A 25,065-nucleotide genomic window follows, 5' to 3' on the forward strand; every position below is an offset into this window, starting at 1 on the left:
ACCTTGGTGACTTCCCAGTGTGTGCACGTGGGAGCCACCTGACTTCATTTCTGGGTGCCATGGCCATCTTTTCCATTAACCCACCTCTCTTTTCCACCTGCCTCTCCCGCACCGCAGGTTCGGTTCCGTGGCTCCAGATGGGCAGTACCACTCCCCCATTAAGGACAGGAGAGCGAGATTCAATGCGATGCTGGCAGCGCTGACCCCTTCGAGACTAGCTGTGACTTTCCAAGCTATGGGCTCTATGAAGGTGATTGACTATCACTTTAATTTCCCTCATTGTTTGTCCTCGGCATGTTCCAGGGGTGGGTGACAGTTTCGGGGGCTGAGCTTCTTGAGCCACGGTTGGTGTAATGTGGCCTGGGTTCCTGGGTAGATGCTGGTGAGGGCTGGTTGGCCCTGCACGGAGAACCTTTCTGCAGCCTTCTTCCCACGGGATCCCCTCCCTCTGCATCCCAGGTATGTGCTGCTGATTACAGTGTGTGGAGCAAAGGGATGGTGGCAACAGGGCCAGAAAGGATGGCCCCAGGGGAATGGGTCGTTTGGAACAAGCACATCTTCTGGAAAAAGCAGTTAAGAGCTGACTCAGGTGGATGAGGGCCTGTGTGTCTTGGCTGAGTTCACTGGGGAGCATTGGTGCTCGTGGGGCTGTTTGGCATGTGACAGTCACCATCACAGGTTGGAGTCCTCTGTGCCTCCCCTCCCCCTTCCCCTTCCTCTATTTCGTTTGGAAAGAGCAGCTCTGGAAGGTCGCCACCCCCTCGGGGCGCAGCACTGCCTGTTCTCCGGGCCCTCCCAGTCTCTTTGCATCTCTTAAGCTCCGCTGAAGCTGGAAGGAGAATTAAGATACCCGTGAATATACATCTGTGGCTTGAACTCAGCTTCTCCATCAAGAATGAACAGATTTCATTCACCGGGCTCCAGGCCTGACAGCAGCGTGCACCCGTCTTAACAGCAGGAAAGTCCTCCCTTTCTCTGCTCTGCCGGGTCTGCCCGCTCACGGGAAGCCTGCCTGAGACAGCAAGCCCAGGCCGTGCCCTTCCCGCTGCTCAGTCCTGAGCCAGTGACCGGACGCTTGCCCGTGGTCGCTGCCTTCTGAGCTTGTTTCTGGTGGCTCTTTAAGGGGGGCGGATGGGTGTTCAGTTCTGAAGAGCCAGGTCCGGAGTGGCTCAGCTGGTCGCCTGAGCTGAGCCATCTGCATCAGTGAGGCCCCAGGAGAGCCCTGCGGTGCAGGCTCAGGGGTGAGGCCACGGTGCTGGCTCAGCGTCGCAAGTGCAGAGGAAAACCCTGCTCCCAAGTCTGTGATAAGCCGTTTCAGCTGCTTTCAGGGCTCCAGAACGGGGCAGAGGGAGTGAATGCAGGCGAGCCTAGCATTACATTGTGCAGAAGATGGGACAGAAATCTGAGCAGGGTCATGTGAAGCCATGATATCTGCACAACAGCCCCTCGGATCACAGCAGCTGTCAGGGGTCCTGCAAGGAGAGTGCCGGTGAATATTGAAACCACATGCTGGGCAGTGGCTATAAAGATGCTGTGGACACCCTGCGCTGATACGTTTCGGAGGGGGTGATGTGGTGTGGAGGACGTCCACACTGCCAGCAGCCCTGTCAGCTAGCTCATGCAGGCCAGTGCTGGAGTTCTGAGGGGTCAGGCATAGGGGGGTGTAGACAGGGCTGGGGGGGACCTTCTGGGAGAGACTTGGTTTTAAGTATCAGTAGACCTGGAGCAGTGGGGGTGGGGGGTGAGGAGACAGAGTGGCTGATTTTTAAGAGGTACCCGTTCTCCATTGTACCGAGGGGCCATCCCCCACTGAGTCTGGAAGTTTTCAGGGTGGTGGGGGCCACATTTGGATCAATTCCTTGTAGGGCATCTTACGCACATTCTTCGTTCCCAGCAATGTACAGGCCTTATCGTGTCATGGGCTATGACGTCAGAGAACCTGGGGCTCAAATCTCAGCCTGGACGTGACCAGCAGTGGGGTCGTGGGCAAATCAGTGGCCTTCTTTAAGCCTCGGTTTCTTCATCTGTTAAATGGGTCTTCTGAAAATGGTGAGGCCTGAGGGGAGGATGCGTGCTTGGTGCTGGCACAGAGCAAATGCTCAGGCATTCAGCGCTGTTGCTGATGTGATGGTTGCTGCCGCTGCCGCCATTACCAGGGAGATAGGAGTAGGAGTAAGTGGGCTTTTCTGTGAAACATATGCCTGGGGTCCTGGCCTCCAGGAAAACAGGGGGGTCTGAGACATTTTGTAAAGGTGCACATTGTCCCTTGGATTCCTGAGTATCAGAAGCAAAACACAGTAGCCGGGAGTTGGCACCTGGCCTGCCCGGGAGGCAGATTTGCCAGGTGACAGGGACACCCCCGGCAGGGCTGGCGGGGCCTCAGACCCCTGTCGGTCCTGACAGACAGCGACCCAGCCGCTGTGACCTCATCGCGAGCATCTCAGCGAGGATGATCTCACCGGCCCTCTTGGCAGCTCCCCCTGCTCCGGCTCCAACACACGACAGACGCTTTCTCAGCTGAAACCTGAGCCGTCCTGCTTGTTCTGTGCTCGCTGATGAGTGGAAAGCGGATCCCTTTCTCCTCCATGCATTCCTCCTGTGTTAGGAAACTGTCACCGCAGCGCCCCATGCTCATGGCTGAGCATGCCCGGTCTTTTAAAACTTTGCCCAGATGTCTTCCCCCCCCCCCCACCGTTCTCTCTCATTTTCATTGTGTTTCCCAGGACTTTCAGACTTTCTCTTAAAGACTCCCCGTAATAGTCGCTCTCTCATTTGTGTCCTGAGTGTGGTTCCCTGATGAAACGATTAGCAGGGACACAAGGAAAAGGAAACTAAGATGTTTGGCAGGGGTCGGGGTGGGGAGAGAACTCTGCAGCCGAAGTGGGGAGGTGGGGAAGCCTTTTCAGAAGGAGGATGGAAGCTGGGGAAAGTCACTGTGAGTTTGGAGGCAGAGGTAGAGGTGTGAAATGTACATGAGGCCTGGCCTGTAGTTTTGGGTCGATTTTGCATGGAAGTAATATTTGAGCACGAGACGAACTGGTCCCCCACGTTCAGAAGAGTCTCCCTAAGCCTTAACAATAGATGTTCCTCAGTAGCCGGTTCCTGATGCAGCAGCTCTGGGGTGGGGCCGGAGAATCCGCATTTCTAGCAAGTTCCCCAGTGAGGCTGAGGTCGATGGCCCAGGACCGCACTAGGAGAAGCCCTGCACAGAACAGATGCATGCAGTTCCAGATTCCCGGCCCCGCCCCAGCCACCCTGTCCCCCGCCCCCCGTGGCCCCTGAGTGCCTCCAGGATCAAGGCCCACGTTCCCTTCCAGTCTCCAGCGGCTTCCGTGACCTCTCGCCTGGCCCTCCTTATGCGCTGCAGTGCTGTCTGGGGAGCCCATCCCCACTGTTGCAGGGTTAGTTGGACACTTCAGAGCTCAGGCAAAATGTCCCTTCCTCTGAAAGGTCACAGCCCACAAGTGGTCCTTCCATCACGTTCCAAGGCACCGAACTCCCCCGGCAGCACTGATTACGGTTGTCACCAACTAATGGGGTGATAGCTGTCTCCCCTGCTAGCCTAGAAGCTCCACCAGTGGGGGCCCTGCTGGCCTCATACACCACCATGTGTTCGGTCTCCCACACAGTGCTGGGCACACAGTAGGTGCACAGCAAACAGGAGTTGAAAGAATGAATGAAGAATAAATCTGAATTCACATATAAAGCACCATGCACAGGTCTTAGCCCAGGGGAGCTCTCAGTATGTGTTCATTCTCCCCTGCCCCCCCAACCCCTCAGCCTGTTCCCAGGGTGACGGGGACGGATGCTGCTGCCTCTTTCTTCTGACCCTGTGTGGCCCTTCTGGCCAGAACGTGTCTTCTTTCTTCCTTCCTGTCCGTCCTGTCCCAGGACACTGCCCCTTGGGTCTGCTTCATGTGTAAGTGCTCACTCACAGCGCTGGGAGCGGCCGCTGTGGTGGCACTTGTTTTGCAGTCGGGAACGAGGCCCTGGTGGTCAGGGAGTTGCCCGGGTGAATGTGCCTCACACAGCATGTCTGTGACAGGCAGGGGCCACACTGTGGGGTCTGTGTGTGGAGTACAAGTCAGGAGTATTGGACTGAATCTGCAGGCACGTGCGGTGCCGGGAGGTGGAAACACTCGTTACCCAGTTCTGGCCCCAGGGATTATGGAAATGAGGGCCACCCCCTAGACTCCTGGGACGCACGGTTTCCATGGAGAAAGTTGCGGCTTCTGTCATTTCTTTGAGTGAAATGATCAACTGGCCCTTGGTCGTCTCACCTGCTTTTGACAACTCTGCCATGTACCTGATGGGGTCATGGTTCAGACCATGTGTGGCTCAGATCCCCTCCACCCTGCAGAGGACAGATGCTGGAGAGGCCAAGTGACTGCTCTGTGAGGGTGAGGCTACCACCCTCAACTGTGGGCAGGGCGGGGACCCCCCAGTCATAGCCCCCAGGGCCGGCTCAGGGTCTGCTGCTGCTGTGGCTGGTGCGAGCAGGCGAGATGGTTCAGCATGGCCTTGGCGGGTTACTGATCTTTCTCTGCATCTCTGAAAATCATACCAGCACCCCTTCATGGAGCTGCTGAAAGGCTGGAGCGAATTAAGACCTGTAAGGGGCTTATACCAGTGCCTCATACACTAAATCATCAATACGTGAAGGCAGCTATTATGATGACAAGGGATGTGGAAGCTTATGTAATCAGGTTGAGGGATCTTGATGGTTAAACATGACATCTGAGGTTGAGGATCAGGTTTGTAGCACGTGCTCACCCCCAGGTGGTAGGGGCTGCTTGGAGCTGAGGGTGGAGAATTAGGAGGCTGAGTCTGGATGTGGCTGAAAACTGGCTGTGGTCACGGTCAGCCATGTGTGTGGGATGAGGAGCAGTGGGGGCCGTGCCACCTGGCTGTCCTCCTGCAGTTCAGGGAAGGATGCATGGTCTTGAGAGAGAGTAGAGAGGTTGAATGACCATCGCTGAGACGTCGGAGGTTGCCGTATGGAAGATGGTGGGCAGCGTTTCCTGTCTCCTGGGTCTGAAAGGAGAGCAAAGGGAAGAAATTGGTTTCAGGGGGGGACACTTGGGGCTTGTGATAGACGCATGACCTCTCCTCACAGTGAGCATTGTTGGACGTGAATAAAGTGTCTGTGGATGGTGGGAGAGTCCACTTTTTCAAGAGTCTCTCCCCTCTATTGACGGGGGTTTGGGGACACCGTGTTCTTAAATGACCTTTCCAAGACCTTCAGCCGGTGAGGTTTCATGGGGAATTAGAACAACACTTCTAATTGTTGGGGGGCATCTGAGTCTCCTTCTGAGTCGGAGATGGCCCTTTAACCACAGGTGGGGTGCTGGTGCAGTGATGGGGGCCTGGGCTCCCACTGCGCAGGCTGAACACATTCCTGCTGCTCCCTAGTCTTGCCCTGGGATTCCTCCTCACCCAGGTTCTCCTGTAACCACCGAGATGTCCCTGACAGCAGTGTCCTCACCCTGGAGTCTGGCTCCTGCATCTGGTTCCGTGGTGCTGTGGGCGCACACTTCAGTCACTGGCGGGGGCTGGGCTGGGGTGGGGCAGGGGTAGGGCAGGGGTAGGGCAGGGCTGGGCTGAGCTGGGGCAGGGGCTGGGGCTGCGCTGGGGCTGGGGCAGGGTCTGGGCTGGACTGGGCTGGGGTTGGGGCAGGGGCTGGGCTGGGCTGGGCTGGGGTTGGGGCAGGGGCTGGGCTGGGGTTGGGCTGGGCTGGGCTGGGCTGAGCTGGGGCAGGGGCTGGGCTGGGGTTGGGCTGGGCTGGGCTGAGCTGGGGCAGGGGCTGGGCTGGGCTGGGCTGAGCTGGGGCAGGGGCTGGGCTGGGCTGGGCTGGGGTTGGGCTGGGCTGGGCTGGGCTGAGCTGGGGCAGGGGCTGGGCTGGGGTGGGCTGAGCTGGGGCAGGGGCTGGGCTGGGGTTGGGGCAGGGGCAGGGGCAGGGGCAGGGGCTGGGGCTGGGGTTGGGCTGGGCTGGGCTGGGCTGAGCTGGGGCAGGGGCTGGGCTGGGCTGGGCTGAGCTGGGGCAGGGGCTGGGCTGGGCTGGGCTGAGCTGGGGCAGGGGCTGGGCTGGGGTTGGGGCAGGGGCAGGGGCTGGGCTGGGCTGGGCTGGGCTGGGGCAGGGGCTGGGCTGGACTGGGCTGGGGTTGGGGCAGGGGCTGGGCTGGGGTTGGGGCAGGGGCTGGGCTGGGCTGGGCTGGGGTTGGGGCAGGGGCTGGGCTGGGGTTGGGCTGGGCTGGGGCTGAGCTGGGGCAGGGGCTGGGCTGGGGCTGGGCTGGGCTGGGCTGGGCTGGGCTGGGGCTGAGCTGGGGCAGGGGCTGAGCTGGGGCAGGGGCTGGGCTGGGCTGGGCTGGGCTGGGGTTGGGCTGGGCTGGGCTGAGCTGGGGCAGGGGCTGAGCTGGGGCAGGGGCTGGGCTGGGCTGGGCTGAGCTGGGCTGGGCTGAGCTGGGGCAGGGGCTGGGCTGGGGCTCGTCTGGGCTGGGCAGCTAGTGTCAGAGCCTGCTGTTCTGTCTGCGCTGGTGGCTGTGAGTCAGATGCTGTGACACTTTTCCCTGAGTTGAAACTCACTCAGTCCCTTAAATTAATAACCTCAATTTCCGTGTCCACCACTATAAAACTATCAGAGTTTTGTCTGCTTAATTCTTGCCGAGAGGTTGAATATTTTTATTTTCTTTTGGAATCATTTTTCTTCGTCTCTTCGTGTCACCTAGACTGATCTCATTTTTATCACTATTAATAGAACATTTAGTGGGCAGAGATCATGTCTTTTTACTCAGTCTCAGTGTAGGGCCGAGTGGAGCGCTACATCTCATAGAAGCCTTTTTACTCTCTCTCCCTCCCTCCCCCTCCCTCCGTCCTTCCCTCCTCCATCCCTCTCTCTCTCCCTCCCTCCCCCTCCCTCCGTCCTTCCGTCCTCCATCCCTCCCATGCTTGCACACACTCATCCATCTACCTGTCCGCCAGCACACTTGAACACCCACCTGTCCATTCATCCCTCTGTCTGTTCATTCATCCACCCACCTATCCATCTCTCCATTCATTTCCTTATCCATCCATCTACCCACCCACCCATTCACCCATTCCCCCCTCCATTTATCCATCCATCCACCCACCCATCCCACCACAAAGCCTCTGAACACAGGGATGATCAGTTCCTGTATGAATTGGTAGTTAATGGGGAGCTGTGGAATGTTCTAGAGAAAAGCAGTCACTTACCTAATGGACACCATATTTTAGAAAAACTCCCCAGGCAGGAGTGTGTAAAGAGTCCGGAGGCAAACACCATCCTCGTGAGCCAGGCCCTCTTCCGGGACTAGGCTTGAATAGTCAGCATCTCTGTAGGGCCTTGTACACTCGAGGGCCCGGGGTGGGGACTGAGTTGAATGGGCTTGGAAAGAAGTGGAAACGCTCTGCTAATGCACCCCCCCAAACAGTGTGGCACAGTGGAGGGTGGAGGGGGAGGATATGGGCTCCCCAGAGTGATGGCTTGAAAACAGTGTTCACACGCGTGTGCTTCATTGAAATCGAAGAGCCAGAGTTGCTGGATGTTTATTCTCTTGGCACTTCTGTAATGTGGCCAGTCGTCTGTTCACACAGAGAGCGGTACTGGAGAGATGAAAACAGTGACTCATGCGTGTCAGTTGTTTGTGTGTCTGTTCAGATGCACTGTGTGTGCTCTGAGGCAGCAGGTCCACACTGCTCACCTCGTGCTACTCAGGTTGGCGTTTTTCTTTCTGTAGCATCCTCACGCACTCCCCTACACACAGACGTGGGGGGCAGAGGAGCGCGAGTTGCCCGGATGCTGGGGAAGTCCTGTGGGATGCAGGCTTTGGCCCAGATGATGCGCAGACGGATCGTGTGTAAAATACATACTGTTTCCAGTTTTCTGATGTAGAAACTTCCTGAGGTTGGCCACCAGAGGGTGACATATACCAACAATGACTTGCAGATTATTTTTCCTTTACCTTTCTTTACTTTTGTATGTGAGAATTGGCTGGGATTTTTTTTTTTTTTTTTTTTTTTTGGTTTCTTAAGTTTAGCTTCTTATCAGCTATGAGTGTTGATTTGTACAAAGTGGCCAGTTGAAGGAGGACGGGGGTGCATCAGCCTAATAATTTGTCTGGCTCCAGACCAAGACTATAAATAGGATGTGGAAGTTATCTAGATGACTCTTCAGGGTATAGTTTGATTCACAAATGTTTTAAAAAATAAATGTGCGGCATTTTGAGTGGGGGTGAAAACGATTAGATTTTTGGTGGTGTTTCCATGGACTTGTTTACACTTTTAATGACTGAAATTTAAAGTTATTTTTTAAAAGATATATGCTGCTTCCCCCCCAAAGATCAAAGCTCTAAAGACCCAGCCCATCCATAGATACATATGTCATAGCACATGGCGTGAATATTTGAAGTGGATATTGCAAAGAATTGCCGGTTTGAATTTACTTCAATCCTGTGAGCACAGGCTGAGTGCTTTCCTTGAATGAGACCCTGGGCAGTGAGCAGAAGTGACCTGGAGCTGGTGTGCCCTCCAGGGGCTCCTGGTGTATCTGGGTAACAGAGGGGCTCCACCGAGAGGAAGCGTCCAGGGATTACGGTGGCAGGAGGTGGTGGCAGTTTGAGAATAACACTTCAAAAAGACAGTGTCGTGGCTTTTTATGGTTGGAAGGGACCTCAGGGATCAGAGTCCAATGCACAGCTTCTATAGGAACATTTCTAAACCGGGCCTCTGGGTCTCTCTGGCACAAAGACCTAGAAGCTGGCATCTGGCCTTCCCGTGTCGAGCCCAGTGCCTGGGTCATGTTTGCAGATGGGCAGCCTGAGCGCACACAGCACTGTTGGAAGCTCTTCTGTTCCACAGGAGAGGAAAGTCTTGGCCCTCCCCACCATTTGATGTGGCCCAGGAATGTTAGATGTCTGTGGCTGAGATGACGTCTCCAGGAACAGAACTCCCTTCAACTAAGTCACCAGAGGCTGAGTAAACCTTGTAGGAAACCTCAGTCTCCCCCAGCCGTGGGTTGTGGCCATGGTAGCTGTGAGGGAGGTGGTGATGCCGTTGCCAGTGTAGACTGCTTCCAAGGTGCCCTGGGCCTGGGTCCCACTTGGGAGGGGCTTGCCTTCCTCGGCTCCAGCAAGCAGCCTGCTCACGGAGGACAGGTGGAGAGGGTGCTCAGGCAGCCCCATCTCTCCATGGAAGCCCCGTTGTCTGTGCCACCCGGAAGTCCCAACGTGGATGATGGATGGGTGGCTGGCTGGCCTTAAACTTGATATTCCAGGTAGCACAGATGCCGGTACAGGTCACTGTCCCCTTTCCTGTCTCCACGTTCCACTGCTCCATTCCCTCGTCCCCGCAGAAGAATCCATCTGGTGCTTCCCTGCACAAGGGACGTGTTCGCAGCCCTCTACATGTAACCACTCTTTCAGTCGTCACAGCAGCCCTTGTGAGATGGCAAGGGGAAATGATGATCCCCATTTTCCAGATGGGAAAACTGAGATACAGAAAGAGGTAACGGCTTGTCTAGCGTCTCCTGGGCCCCACGCGGCAGCCATCTGGCTCTGGAGTCCGGCCCTGGCTCACGCTGGGACGGCAGTAATCCTCAGGCAAGAGGTTCTTTGAGTTCAGCTTAGACCCTGCTCCTTGGCATTCCTGGACCACTTTGGCTCACAGTTGTATTTGCTTTGCTAAACCAAACCAAACCAAAGATTTAAAATAATTTGTTGTCTACATTTAAAAACGTGGAGATTCCGCCCAAATTGGGATTTGGCAGATGCCGAATGGTTAGCCGCTGGGCCAGAATCCAGGCTTCCTTCCCCACTGTGACCTGGACCGGTTTTGTTTTGTTTTGTTTTTTTTAATTGAAGTATAGTTGATTTACAGTGTTGTATTAGTTTCTGGTGTACAGCATAGTGATTCAGATATATATATCGTGTGTGTGTGTGTATATGTGTTCTTTTTCATTGTAGGTTATTACAATATATTGAATGTAGTTCCCTGTGGAATCTAAAAAAAAATGATACAAATAAACTTATTTACAAAATAGAAAGAGACTCACAGACATAGAAAACAAATGTATGGTTACCAAAGGGGAAAGGGAGGGGGAGGGATAAATTAGGAATTTGGGACCTGATTTTTTTAATGGCACTGCTGATTTTACCGAAGAGCCATGTGTCACCGTGACCCTGAGCATCTGTGTACCAGGAGCGGGAGAGGGGAGGGGAGACAGGCTGGTTTGGCCTTTACACTGAATGTCCTTTTATGGCGAAAAGGTCTGTTTATAATGAACATTCATTGAGTGTGTTCAACTTTGAGCTCAGTCCAGTGGAATGACTTTTGAATACTTCTGCCTACTACAATGAAATTTAATAAGCCTAAAAAAGTTCACACTTCCTTAGATAAATTTTAAAAAGTGAACTGGGCCATTTAAATTGGTCCCCACAAACCCATTATAAGCACTGAGAAGAAGGTTAATAGAATATTTGTGTGTTGTTACTTTCTTGTTTATGAACTCTAGGCATTTCTGCGTCTCTGCTACGGGAGACAAGAGTTTAGTTCACATACACCCCACCTGACCTTTGTCCCCCCCTTTAGTGTTTTGCCCCCCCACAAGTTTTGATTTATTATTTTTAATTTATTATTTTTAATTCTCCCAAGGATTACCAAGGTATCTACGAATACTCCTAAACCTCCATTTCTTATCCGAGCAACCCTATTTATCGACTCCTTCACATCTGTTCCCCACCTCTGTGGGTTGGATCACTGAATTTTATATTCACAGGGTTGAAGCATTTGCATTTTGTTCTGTAACGATACTCCAGCTTCTGGTCTTTAGGTTGCCTTATTGTGGCCAGGGCTATGAAGCACTCTTCACTGTAGAACCATGAGGGTGCCCAGACTCCCAGGCTGGTCACGAGAAGTGTCAGCTTCCAGGGAGCAGGACCTGTACCTTCCTGGTGACTCTTGTCCACTTTGGACTTAGAACGGGGCCTGGCACATAGTTAAGCACTTGGTGAATGGCTGGCTGGCTGGAGGAATATTGTGGGGAAGGGAAGCGTTCTTTGGTGGAGAATAAATCTGTCCAGATTACTGCTCTGGAGATCAGATGTGGTATTTTAACTGGTAACCTGTAATGAAAAAGAGTATGAGAAAGAATATATGTATACTACATATGTCTGTAACTCAATCACTACGCTGTACACCAGAAACTAACAAAGCATTGTAAATCAACTATGCTTCAATTAAAAAAAAAAACCCCAAACCAGAAACCAAAAAGGACCTTTGTTTCCCCTGTAATCTCATCTAAGGGTTGGCAAATTATGATCCATAGACCAGCCACCTCTTTTTGTAAATAAGCTTTTGTTAGAACCCTCCCCTCTGCCTCAAAATGTATTAAGGATACTGGGTCCCTGATCTGAATCTTTAAAAAAATAAAAGCAAACATCCTTTGTTTCTGATGTGTGTGTCCAGACCTTTGTTTTATAACTTTGGTATTTGCAGTCCAGGCATGTGGGTGGACGGGCAGAGGCTATTCGGTGTGTGTTCCCTGCAGTCACTTGCTCCCTGGCTTCCCCTCTTGGCTGAGCCTCATGGGTCTGACGACATTGTCAGTGTGACTGGAGTGCTATTCTGGGCAGATGATGACACACAGGTCCTGGGATGGTTTCTAAAGCTGGCCGTGTGATAGGATTACAGCTTCCCAGAGCAGTGCTGGCCCCAGCTGCAGAGGAGCTGGGTTAGGGAGAGTTCTTTCTGGGTGAGAGAAACTGATCTCATACTCCAGCCATAGACCTGATTGCGGTTCCTCAAACAGGCCACACCTTGTCACCTCCTGGGTTTGCACAAAACCTTCCCCTGCCCTCGACCCTCCCAGCTTCTCTCTTTCCCAGTCACCGGTTCTGCTGTGTCTGCAGGAAACCTCCGGTGCTTGTGGCCACCCTTCCCGGCCCTGGGGTTATCCCAGTCCAGGTGTGAACTGTCGCCTCTTCTCCGTTTGCCCTGTTGATGATTAGCTTCTAGAGGGCAGGGGTGTCACGCTGTGCCAGGGGCGTGGGAGGCCCTCAGTAAACAACTGTGAATGATTCAGCCCTGTGTCCTCCCGCCCTCCCAAGCATCTTCATCCCAGCGAGGTCCAGGAGAAGGGGAGGGGCGCTGGCACGTGCTGGACGCCCACAGCAGGCCAGGTGTGTGATGCTCTCCGTGCATTTTTGCAGCCAGTGCTCATGGCAGCTTTACGATTCCCATTTTACAGATGAGCAGACAGAGGCCATGAGGTGAGGTAACTTGGCAAAGGCAAACAACTTGTGTCGGGCAGGGCAGTGTTGTGCCCACCCGCCCCGTCGTGTCCCCATTGGACTCCTCTTGCCAAACACCGTCTGTTTTGAGGCTGCACTGGAGGAGGAGTGCTGGACGTGGAGCCTCCAAGTGCTGCATCTTAGACTTCTGGCAACTTCCATGCCTCTTTCGTGGGTAACTTCTGCCCTTTGGGCCGAGCTGGCCTAAGTGCTGTTCTGAGTGTTAGATCTTGTCTGTCTCAGGTGCTGTGGGTGTGGCCCTAGACTTGAACTTGACTTTCGTTTTCAGGGATCTCATAGGTCAGGTGGTCAGAGTGATGGGCCTTGGCACCAGCATGACACTAGGGGGTCCTCTTTTCTTTGTTAACTTTCATCTGGTGAGAATGTTCTAGAGAGCTGACTTTTGAGGAATATTTGCATATCTCATTTCTTGGTCTAATTAGCATTGTAAGAACGATGTCCCAGTTTTCATGCCTGAATAAATAACTCATGGTGTGAGGCGCTGAGGGGCTGGTCCCCTTTTCTCGTGTCTGGCATCTCATCCAAGCTTTGTTTCAATCCACGCTCCAGACTTTTCTTTTAAAGGAATGCATCTTGTCAGCCAAATGATCCCTTCCACTGCAGTGAAATAGCTCTGAGATTTAGAGGACACCGTTGTCTCCGAGCTCTTTGTGACTAAGCCTCAAATCACTAGAGGTGCTTAATATAAAAAGTGTCCTCTCTGCCTAGGCTTCACTTTAAAAGTAAGTAGAATTTTTAAAAAGGAAGAATAAGGATCAGTTTAAGTTTGACCTTTCCTCTGACATAACCCTCCTTTTACAGACGACCTTACAAATCTCCTTTACTTCCTAGGGATGGGCGAAAGTCATGAGAGTGCGTAAGTTTTGGAGGATAAAACGTAGATAGAAGCTCTTGCCCTTAAGGAGTTTTCGGTCCTGTTAGAAAAGCAAGGTGTAGACCCGCAAGGGTCCTGTGCCCATGTTGGTGCCCTGGGCACACGCTGAAGCCTGGGACTGGCGAGGGCTGCTGTGGCTGCCACATTGGAGTCAGAACCCATCCTGACCCGGCCTGCGGGGCGCAGGGAGAGGACACGCTGTGTTTGGAGAGGTGGATAGTTCCACCCCGTGCCTGGACCATTGCTGACATCTAGGCTTTGATTTTAAACAGAAACCCTGACAGATGGAGCCAGCCTGGAGATGATACCCAGGGCAGCAAAGGCACTTGACATGATGCCATGCCAGGAACTGCTGGAGCATCGGGGGTGCTGAGCTAGAAGAAGAGAAGGTCTTGGGGGCGGAGAGGCGTGACAGTAGCCTTCCCGCAGACGGGGGCTGTTGGAGGCAGTGGGGAAGATGGTTTGGAAGGCATTTCTTGCCTTGCTAAAGATCCTGTATTTTATTCCATTGGCAATGGAGTGCTACTTTAGTTTTTATGGAAGGAAGCAGTGAGATCTAGCTGGGGGTTCAGCGGACAGCTTAGTTTGGAATGGAGAACACAGAGGAAGAACAGGTTTAAGGAGGAAGGGGGGAGTCTGCAGGAGCGTCAGGCAGGAGTGTGAGGCTCTGGGAGGCACTGGCTGAACCTGGGGGCGTAGGTGACATTGTGCAGGAAGAGGGAGCTGTGAGGGACTCTGGGCAATGCCTACATTTAAAGGAAGAGCCAAGGGGCATGTTGGGGAATGCAAGAGATGGGCCAGAGAGGCAGGAGGAAAACCAGAAGGTCATAGCTCCGTGGAAGCCAAGAGGAGAGAGTTTCCAGAAGGACTGTAGGGTCAGCAGTTGCCCCCATTTGTTGAATGATGCTGGTTTGTTGTGTGCCAGATTTAGCACCTATTATAGCTAAGGGCTCTCTACTCATCATTTCGTTTAATTCGTACAGGAATTCCACAGGGAGGCACCAGTGTTGATATTCCAGAGATAAAGGACTTGGGACCAGTGTCAGGCTTCTTGGAGGACAGAATGTGAGGCAGGCTGGGTTTGAGATCCACCTCTGCCCTTATGAACTGTGTGAACTTGAGCAAATTACTTGGCTTTTCTTCTCTAAATGAACTATAACAGGCCAGTTTCCTAAGGATGTGGATGGGATTCCAAGAACCGTCGTCTTATTGTCAGTGAAGCCCTCCACATGGTGCCCAGCACGCAGAAGCCCTTATGGAGACTTCAGGGTGGTCTTGGTTATTTCCCAGCATCACCCAGCTGGGAGGTGGTGGAGCTGAGATCTGAGCCTGGGTCTGTGTGGGACCATAGCCTGTGCCTCGCCTTCAAGCAAGGGGGGTGATGTGGGGCTGGAGTTTGGATGGTGGCTGGCTGGAGGGATGGTGTTACAGGGGCAGGGGCGACCTGAGCACATTTGAACCCAGAGGAGAAAGAGAGTGTGGAAGGGGAGAGATTCATGCTGCCAGAGAGGGGGAGGTTGATGGGTCGGAAGGTCACAGGGAGACTCACGACATGACGTTAAAACACAGGTGGTGGGATGACCCTGACACGGACCCAGATGCTTCTTCCTCAGAGACAGGAGGGACAGAGAGTCCGGAGAGGGGAGGAGGCATGGAGGAATTTTCAAGCCGGGGCAAGGAAGCTGAGAGCATCTGACAGACGATTTCTATTCTCTCAGGAATGCAGGGGCAGGTCAAGTTCTGAGGACAGGGAGCAGGGGTGGTGGTAGAAACCTTGGAGGGGGAGGCTCGGTCCCCACAGCCATCAAGGCAATGGGGTGGGGAGGAGAGGGGTGAGGACGAGGGCTTGTGGGGACCACTGAAGACCCGGGCCTGAGTAGCGTGCTGAGGTCTACCCTGCGTTGATGGCAGCGCCAGACAGCGTGTGGCTTACTTTGTACCTGGGGCCATGGTAGGGAAAAGAGATGGTTGGCTTGGCCCCAAATTAGAAATTCACCAACCGGATTACAGAAGAGCAAAGTAGAACAGTGAGGTGACAGCTGCTGGGAAGATGTGACTTAGGGGAGCCCAGGGGATGTGGGAGGGGGCAAGGAACTCTGCAGTCAGGGAGAAAATTCCCCTCCTCCCACTGTGGTTGAACGCCCAGAGTATGATTAGGGATTTCTAAGAAATCATTTATAGGACCCACTTCAGGTCTCATTTGCTAACAAATACAAGGCATCTGTGTGGAGGCCTTTATGTCAGGAATGGCTGTCAAACCTCAAAGGAGGCTTTTACCCAGACTGTGACCTCAACGGTAACCCATTAAAGCTGAGCTCTCAAAACCCCTGGTCTCCTGGTCCTGTGCCCCTGCTGCAGGGTCAGGCATTTCCCCCAAAGAGCCCTGGTTCCTTCCACTGAAGGGTGGTTTTAGAAACCAAGATTTGGGTGCGTGGTGTTTTTGTTGCTGCTGGAGTGTTGTTACCACTTCTAGGTCTTCTCAGTCGATGGAGGGGGAATTACATGTTTGTATACTAGCCTGTGTCTACACAGTTATCTATAAATGTGTATCCCTCTGTATCTGCATTGAGCTAAACTGGAGTCGTTCTAGACTTCTCCCCTTGCTTGTCTGTAACCTCCTGCTCCAACAGTGAGAAACCTCGCCCCAGCCACCTGCCATCCATTTAAGTGCTCAATTCCAGGATGCATGTCCAGGGGTTCAGAATTAACTCATACCCTCTTGGGAAGTGATTTGGTCATCTAGAGTCCAGGGCTTACATTCAGTTCATTTTGCTTTTAATCAAGTTACTTAGTTCATTCCTTTTTAATCCCTTACCTCCTGCAGTGAGGTTGTTTCATAGACTTGTGGTATTTAGATTCTTTTGTCACAGTCTGTGTTCCCTTCTGGGATCCCCTCAACTTTTAAACAAACTTGCACACAGTAAGTTTCACTCTTCGTGCTCTGAAGTTCTATGGGTTTTGACAAGTGTTTAGTTTCACGTATCTGTTGTTACAGTTTCATACAGAAGATTTTCACCGCCTCCAAATCATGCCCTGTGCTTCACCTGTTCAGTTCTCTTCCCTCCTCAAACCCCTGGCAACCACTAACCTGTTTACCAACTCTCTAGTTTTGCTTTATCGAGAATGTCCTGTAAACGGAATCACACGGTGTGTAGCCTGTGCAGACCGGCCCCTTTCGCTTCGCAGTGTGCATTTAGGGTTCATCCGTGTTCTTGCATAGAAAGATAGCTCATTCCTTTTTATTGCTGAACAGTAAATGTATAGAAAATGTCCACAGTCTTTTAAATCGTGCACAGTCGTCCGCTAGAACCAGATCCCGCCTCGTGGGCATTTAAGCTGTTCCCAAAGTGTTGCCTTTAGAGTGCTGCTTCAAATGCCCTCACTTCCCTGTACGTGACTCTGAGGTCGTGGTGGAGAAATGCCTTGGGTCCCCAACCACAGTGGAGGTAATATTCATTTCCTTCATTTTGGCGTGACTTCTGCTCCTTCTGTGGTTGAGCACAGATGGCAGCCCTGCATATGCTGGGTGGAAATACCCAGAAGAGGGGCTGTGCCAGCCAGGATGGGGCAGAGGAGCCGCCCAGGGGTCCCGATGGCTGAGGGCACTCATAGGATGAATAGGAGTTTGAAAAGTGACTGAAGAGAGAAGAGCTTTGAGAGGGACGGGGCGGGAGAGGGAGTCGAGTGCACTATGTTTAGGAGTCTGGGGATGATTTGATGTGCTGGGTGGGAGTGAGAGGGGTGGAGGGGTTGGAAAGAGGGTCCCGGGGCAGTGAGGTAGCTCTAGAGTCTTGGCTTCATCACACGGCCACTGGGGGGTCCCACCAGCGTGTTCCACAAGGCTGGGTGGTGTGATCAGCTTTGGGTGTTCAGCTGGAGAAAGGCAGCCCCTTAAGAAAGTCTTGCTGTGCTTCCTGTGAAGGAAGGTGACACTCTCAAGGAGGTGGCCCGGGGTGAATGGGGAGGGGCGGTGTCCGGAGCAACTCAGCTGGAGTCACTGGCTGACCCTACAGGGTTAACTGGGCAGGTGGGCTGAGGATGAGCGGAAGTCACATGTTTCCTTTTTCATGTGGTTGTAACCTCAGTGTATAGATGCTCAGCCCTTACGTTATGGCTTTTTCATATTACATCCTGAGCTGGAGTATTTTCCCGTGTGTTTGATGCTTGTGAGATTTTCTTCTTTAGCAGTGATGCCTTTCAGGCCCCACGTTACAGCTTTTCACCTGCTCAAGTCTTCGCACTCCAGCCTCACCCCAGTTTGGAGCGCCAGTGCCTTGTAGTCTGACTCGCATCGACTTTGGGAGGTGGGTTTGTGTCCTTGGGTCTCCTTGGGTCAAGGTGGCAGTTAGCGTGGGTGCCACCCCTCACCGGTAGCCCTGGGGCATGCTGGTCTCCCCTCAGCTGTGTCCTGACTTGATTACTCCTTGGGAAGTTGGGTTTTCTCTTCAGAGGAGGAGAAGGCACCTTGGAGGACTGTCCTGGAGAAAACTCAGAACGTTTCTTCTGTCACCTGCCGAGGCAGCGATGGGTCAGAGCAGTGCCCGGGAATCATCGAAGGTGATTTTGCTCCAGTGTCTCTTGCTTTGTATCTTTTCTGCGTCACGGTGACCACACAGTCACACTTCAGTGGGACTCTCCTTGCCTAGTTGTGTCTTTCTGCCCCTCTGCTGGGTGTGTGTGCAGGATTTCAGTCGCTGCCTCTGCCACATCCCCAGCGATTTAGACAAACTCACTTCTCTCGTGTCGCAGTCTGAAGTTACCCTCTTTAGCTCATACTGACCTAAAATTTCAGATCATGAAGTGGGACCTTTGTGAGACTTTATTGGGGCAGGGGTGAAAGACTTATTTCCAAGAGCCGTGTCTTCATTCTTTTATTCCCTCTCTTGAGTCTTTATTTCAAATTTTTGTCCTTTTTATTCACTGTGAATTTGAGTGTAGGTGGAACATAGTTTAACAGCATCTCCCTGCCAAAGCATTCATGTTTCAGGCTGATGAAGACGACACCTTAAGAGAACAATTGCATTCAGGTATGCAAAAAGTGCGTGGCCCATAGCATTTTGCGATGTAATTGTTTTCCACACTTTTCCCTTATTAAACCTTCAAAAAATTACCAGTTAAGGCCAGCTATGTTAAAGCATTCACGTCACACACTAGAGAACAGTGTAAAATGAGAGAGAGTGAAAATCCTTTTTCACTGCATCCCCTCCCATCCAGCAATTTGGTATTTAGTCTTCCAGACTTCCTTCCTAATAATCATCTGTACAACCATTCAATGTGAGCTAGCCCCTTAACACATATTATACACATCTATGTTGCACCTGCAAAAAAATTTTTTTTTTCTTAAAAATATGTCGTATCACTTTTCACAATGGATCCACTCCTCTGTTTTTAACAGCTGTGCTTGTGTTTTATGGAAAACCTCCTCTTAAGGCTGTGCTCTATATACCTGGATGGAACCAGCTTGGTTTTTTCTTTGCTTTATGTATTTTTAAAAAAACTAGACAGGGGAGAAGATGGGATGGTGAGATGGAGAATAAGTATTTTTTTAAATAATCATTTGACAGAATTCAACACCCATTCATGATAATAACTGTCAGTAAAACAGGAATAGAAGGAAACATCCTCAGCTTGATGAAGAACATCTACAATCTCCCTATGTTTTATACATTATAAATGTAAATATCATGTATATTAACATTATTCATAATGGTGAATGACTACATGCTTTCCCCCTAAAACTGGGACCAAGGCAAGGGTGTCTGCTTTTTCCACTCTTATTCAGTATGGTGCTGGGACTGCCAGCCAGTGCAATAAGGCAAGAAAAGAAAAGAAAAGAAAAGAAACGAAACGAAAAGAAAAGGCTTATCAATCAGAAAAGAAGAAATAAAACTGACTCTATTTGGAGATGATGATTGCCTATGTAGAAAGCTCATGGAACCTACAAAAAAATCTCCTAGAACAAATAGGTGAATTTAGTACGTAGCAGGATATGAGATAAACATACAAAAATAAATTGTATTTCTGTATATTAACAATGAACATGTGGACACCAAAATAAGTTACAGTTGCTCAAAAAGAGAGAGAGAGAAATCCTTAGGAGTAAATAAAACAAACAATAAATGTAACAAACATGTATAGGGATTGTATGCTGAAAATTATACAGTGGTAATGAAAGAAATAAAAGAAGATCTAAATAAATGGAGGCACATACCATGTTTATGAATTGGATGACTCCACATGCCAATTTCCCCCCCAATTCACTGATACACAGGTTTAATGCAATTCCTATAAAAATTCCAACAAAATTTTTTTGTGACTGTACACAAGATTGTTCTACATTTTATATGGAAAAGCAAGGGAAGAAGAAGAGCTAAAACTTTTATTTTAATTTTTTTAAACTTTTTTTTATTGATTTATAATCATTTTACAATGCGTCAAATTCCAGTGTAGAGCACAATTTCTCAGTTATACATGAACATGTGTATATTCATTGTCACATTTTTTTCTCTGTGAGCTACCATAAGATCTTGTAAATATTTCCCTGTGCTATACAGTATAATCTTGTTTATCTATTCTACAATTTTGAAATCCCAGTCTATCTCTTCCCACCCCCTGTCCCCTTGGGAGCTAAAACTTTTTTTAGAAAAAGAATAAAATGACTGGAATCAGTCACAATTTCAAGACTTCTGGAGCAATCAAGTCTAGTGGTTTTGGCAGAGAGATAGACAAATAGATCAATGGAATGGAATGGAATGGAATAGAGTGCCCAGAAACAGTTCCAAATAAATATGCCCAATGGATTCTTCCCAAACGTGCAAAAGAAGTTCAGTGGAAGAAGGATTGCCTTTTCAACTAATGGGGCAGGAGCAACTGGACATTTATAGACAAAAGCGAAACCAAAACAAAATGGAACTTCAACCTATGTCTCCCCACACCCGATACAAAAATTAACTCAAAATAGATCGTGGATTTAAATGTAATATGCAAATTCATAAAAATTCAGAAAAATAGGGGGTAATCTTTGGGATCTAAGGGTGGACAGAGTTTTTAGAGGAGATACCAAGGCATAATCTCTTAATGAAAGAATTGATAAGTTGGACTTCATCAAAACGGGTAACTTTTGTCCATTCATAGTACATTTCTTGAAATGACAAAAGGTGTTTGTAAAGACCTTGTCACACAGATGAAAAGCTGCAGACTGAGAGAACATATTTGTAAACCACATATCTGACCAAAGACATAGAAATATATAAAGAATTCTCAAAACTCAGCAGTGAAAAAACCAATCCAAATAGAAAATGAGCAGACATTTCACTGAAGATCTGCATTTGGCCAATTAGCACATGAAAAGACGTTCAACTTCATTAGCCATTTAGGAAGCTGTAAATTAAAGCCACCATGGCGACCAGGGAAACACCTATCAAAATGGCTCAAATTGAAAAAAAAAAAAGTTATAACACCAAAAGCTAGTGAGGCTGCAGAGAAACAGTGTCATTCAGGCATTTCTGGTGGGATTGTAAAACAGCCCAACCACTTTGGAAAACAGTTTGGCAGTTTCTTATAAGATTAAACATGCAGTGACCATACAGCCCAGCAATTGCGCTCCTGGGCATTTGTCCCAGAGAAATGAAAACTTAGGTTCATGTAGATACCTGCACGTGAATGTGCACGGCAGCTTTATGTGTAATAGTCCTGAAGTACGGATAGCCCAGATGTCCTTTCACGGATTAGAGTCCATGCTATGGAATAATGCTCAGCAGTGAAAGGGAATGAACCGCTGGCACGGGCAGCCACCTGGATGAATCTCCAGAGGGTTCTGCCGAATGGAAAGATCTAATCCCCGAAGGTGAACTTAGTTTGGGCTTCCATTCATAGTACATTCTTTTTTTTTTTTTTTTTTTACTTTTTTTTATTGATTTATGATCATTTTACAATGTTCTGTCAAATTCCAGGGCAGAGCACAATTTTTCAGTTGTACATGAAAATATATATTCATTGTCACATTTTTTTCTCTGTGAGCTACTATAAGATCTTGTATATATTTCCCTGCACTGTACAGTATAATCTTGTTTATCTATTCTACATTTTGAAATTCCAGTCTATCCCTTCCCACCCTCCGCCCCCTTGGCAACCACAAGTTTGTATTCTATGTCTATGAGTCTGTTTCTGTTTTGTATTTATGTTTTTTTTTAGGTTCCACATATGAGCGATCTCATATGGTATTTTTCTTTCTCTTTCTGGCTTACTTCACTTAGAATGACATTCTCCAGGAGCATCCATGTTGCTGAAAATGGCGTTATGTTGTCGGTTTTTATGGCTGAGTAGTATTCCATTGTATAAATACACCACATCTTCTTTATCCAGTCATCTGTTGATGGACATTTAGGCTATTTCCATGTCTTGGCATGGTACATTCTTAAAATGGCAAAACTACAGGAGTGGAGAACAGGTTGATGGTTGCCAGGGGCTCAACAGGGATGAGAGTGGGAGGAAAATGGACGTATTTATAAAAAGGGCGACACGAGGGATCCCTTTGGTGACAGGAATGTTCTGCAGCTGGAATGTACTGAGGTCAGTATGCTCGTGACATTGCACTGCGGTTTTGCAAGATGTCACCATGGGAGGAAACATGGGACTTCTCCCTGTTATTTCTCTATATAACTTCTAATACCTGCATGGGAATCTACAATTATCTCCTACTAGAGAGTTTGCTTTAAAAATATATTGTCCCTTTTCAATAGTGGATCTGCTCCAGTCTTTTCACCAATGGTGTCATTTTTGATGGAGAGCCTCGTTTCAGCCTGTATCCCACATGCCTGGGGGGAGGGGTTTTTGTTCATTTGTTTAGAGAATTTATTTTTGGTAAAAATTAAAGGAGAAAAGAGGTAAAAGCTGGAAGGAAGAAGAATGTTTTTTTTTTTTTTCCTTTGAAACTGGCTCCTTAAAAGTAATTTTGTGTTTTACACATTTGTAAACTGACTATACTTCACTTAAAAGAAAAAAAAGTATTTTTATGTTTTACATTAAAAAGAGATTTCCTTCCCTTGGGAGTTTTACTCTTGACTCGGATAAGAGTCTGGGGGTCAGAGTGGCTCAGCGAGCCGTGGTGGGGTCTCTAAGCTGCAGTGACAGGCTCGGAACGGCTTTTCATTTTCTTGTGTTTAACAGGCCAAAATCTACCTTAGCAATGCCCTGCAACACTTCGGTTATTGACCGCATGTAAGGGCGTCACCTACTTTTCCCCTGCAATCTGTGCACATTTCCTTTTCTTCTCTTCAGCCTCTTCCTCCAACCCTGACTGACTCTGACTTAATACTCAAGCTTTCACTTAAGTGGTGTTTGCCACCGAAAGTTCCAGAGCTTTCCGGAAGAGGTGTTCTGTGTGATGTAGGCTGCACACCTACATCCCCATCTGTCATCAGACCGATTTCTTTTACATGGAAGTTAGTTTTCTAGGAGAAGAGGGTGGGGTTTATTCATATTATCAAATACCCAAGCATTCATATCAAGAGAAGCAAAGAAACCAAAACCCACCGTTATTTTGTTGGAAACCTAAAACCTAAAAAAAAATACAGTCACTGACAAGCTGTAAGCGTCAGAGGAGCTACCTGGTGGTTCGTGAAGCTGTTTGGCAGCCCTGTTTATCCAGCTCTGGGTACCAGGCACACCAAGATGAGTAACCAGGCTCTGATGGACTCCCATGTGCTCAGGGTGCTGTGACCCAGGTGGACAGACCATGGCCACTTAATGACAGTGACAAGGATGACGGCTGGCATCCTGGAGTCCTCACCATTACCAGGCCCTGAGAGCTCTCCCCGCCCACCCCAGGCTCCTGGGGAGGGGCTGCAGTTACTGTTGGCTCTCTGCAGAGGGTGCTACTGAGGTTGAGTGTGGGAGGAGAAGGGGGGCACGGTGGTCCCTCGACCCACAGCTCATGGGCTAGGTCCCTGGAAAATGCCTGGCAGAAGGGGCCCAGGTGCTGTTGCTGGGGGGGCAGCAACTCAAGACTCACAGATGTTTTTAATTTTGGGACAAAGCAAGTCCTTGTGAAAACCCATCTCCAAGCTTTCCAAGATGGCTGTTTTAACTTTTAGTCCGAAAGGATGGTGCCTGGCTCAGGTTCCTGGGGACAGCGGGGAGGAGCAGTGTAATCGGTCTTACCTTCTCAGTCATTTGAGGCTTTAGAGATTTAAAAACAACTTGTTTTCTCAGGTCGGTTAAACGATCACCGCCTACGTTTCAGGGTTCGTTCAATGTTAATTTCCAGTGATTTAGCAACTTGTCTTTTGCAGCGGGTTTTGAAGGTTTCAGATCTGAATTAGTAGGTTTCTTACAAAGCTGGAAGGAGCCTGTGCATGATACACGTCCCCTTCTTTTCCTTAACTTAAGTGTGACTTTTCCTTTAGATTTTTTTAAAATTTAATTTAAAGGGCCCAAGAAAGGCTAACATCATGAAATAAACTGAGTAATGACAAATTTGTTGCTGTTTTTCCTCCTCCTGCTTTTCCTGCTGTCTCCTCCCTCTTTTGGTGGAAACGACAGAGAGGAGCACAGTGGGGAGGGCAGGGCTGCAGCCTGGTGAGCCTTGCCCTTGGCCTTCACGGGGCCGGCCCCGTCCCTGTTTGTGGACAGCGTACCATGGATCTCGGCAGGCTGTGGACACCTCTCCCTGCTGAGTGGGTGATTGTCTGTGAGCACCGGGAGGCCTCATCTCCCCAGACCTCGCCCTAGGCCTGCCAGCCAGCCTTAGCCCACAGCAATTATCACCCCTGATGTTGAGTGTAGGACACCAACATGGTGCTAAGTAGTGAAAACAGTTTTAGTATGAACTCTATCATCATCATCATCATCATCATCGTTGTCGTAGTTACTAAGAGGTCATCTGTGCCGAGCCTGTTTCTAAGTTCTTTCCATCCATCATCTCGTCCAGTGTGTCCTAAACTTGACCCCTGGAGGACTGGCTATCTGCCCTGCACACCCCTGCCCCCCACCACTGGTGTTTCCGATTCAGTGGGTCCAGATCAGAGCCCGAGAATTTGCATTTCTCACACGTTCGCAGAAGATGGTGGTCCTGCTCCTCCTCGTCCCTGAGGTCTAGGTTAATCTGCCTAAAACCACCCCATGAAATAGGTAACATTATCCCCATTTTACAGTGAGGAAATGGGCAAGGAAAATTGGGGGACTTGACAACAAAACTCATTGCTACTGACCATACGCATCGGTTAGTCCAGCGCAGTTGATTTTTCAGGGGAAGTAGCAAGTGCCTAAGAAAGCCCTCAGTGGACGTCCAGGGCCAAGGGCGAGTGCGTGGCGGGGTGTGTGGTGGGTTTGAGGGTCAGGCATGAAGGGGCAGGAAGATCTGCAGTGACGCCTGGAGAAAGGCCAGCCCTAGAGGGTGCTGTTGGGGGGGAGCTCGGGGGGCTTGGTTACTGGGAGGAGAGAACAGTGCTAGGAGGAGAGCCAGGGCCGGGGTTAATAGGTTGCACTGGGTGGATCAGTTTCTCCCGGCCCCCATCCTTGGTGCCCACGGGCTGTGGCTGTTTGTGTGGGATTCTGTCCACGCTGTGGCCCCCTCTTCTCCCCTTGGTGCCCCTTCTTCATGTCTCCCAGAAGAGGGGAGAGAATTGTAAAGAAAAAATGCAAGAGGAAAATAAGCATTCCTCTTCGAGTTTATTTTGTGATGTTGTAAATCTCTGGACCCTGGAAATTAAAAAATAATAATAAGCTACAGAAAAAGCAGCCCAGAAGGGTAGGAAAGGGAAAGGTGACACGCAGAACAGGAAAGCTTTTTCCAAGTTTGTCACACACTCGTTAATTTAGATTTGAAGCTTTGAAAATCCAAAGAGAGGCTTGGCAAGGTGGAAAGCG

General features: G+C 49.9%; 1 protein-coding gene across 1 annotated transcript in view; it reads left to right on the forward strand.

The window, feature by feature from the left end:
• ACOXL (acyl-CoA oxidase like) overlaps window positions 1-25,065 on the forward strand; it is a 240,471-nt gene that overhangs the window by 24,111 nt on the left and 191,295 nt on the right. The window contains exon 8 of the mRNA XM_064481989.1: window positions 118-250. Coding sequence (XP_064338059.1) covers window positions 118-250 — 133 coding nt within the window. The remainder of the gene's footprint in view (window positions 1-117; window positions 251-25,065) is intronic.

Source organism: Camelus dromedarius, chromosome 33, assembly GCF_036321535.1.
Source record: "Camelus dromedarius isolate mCamDro1 chromosome 33, mCamDro1.pat, whole genome shotgun sequence".
In the NCBI taxonomy this organism is placed as follows: domain Eukaryota; kingdom Metazoa; phylum Chordata; class Mammalia; order Artiodactyla; family Camelidae; genus Camelus; species Camelus dromedarius.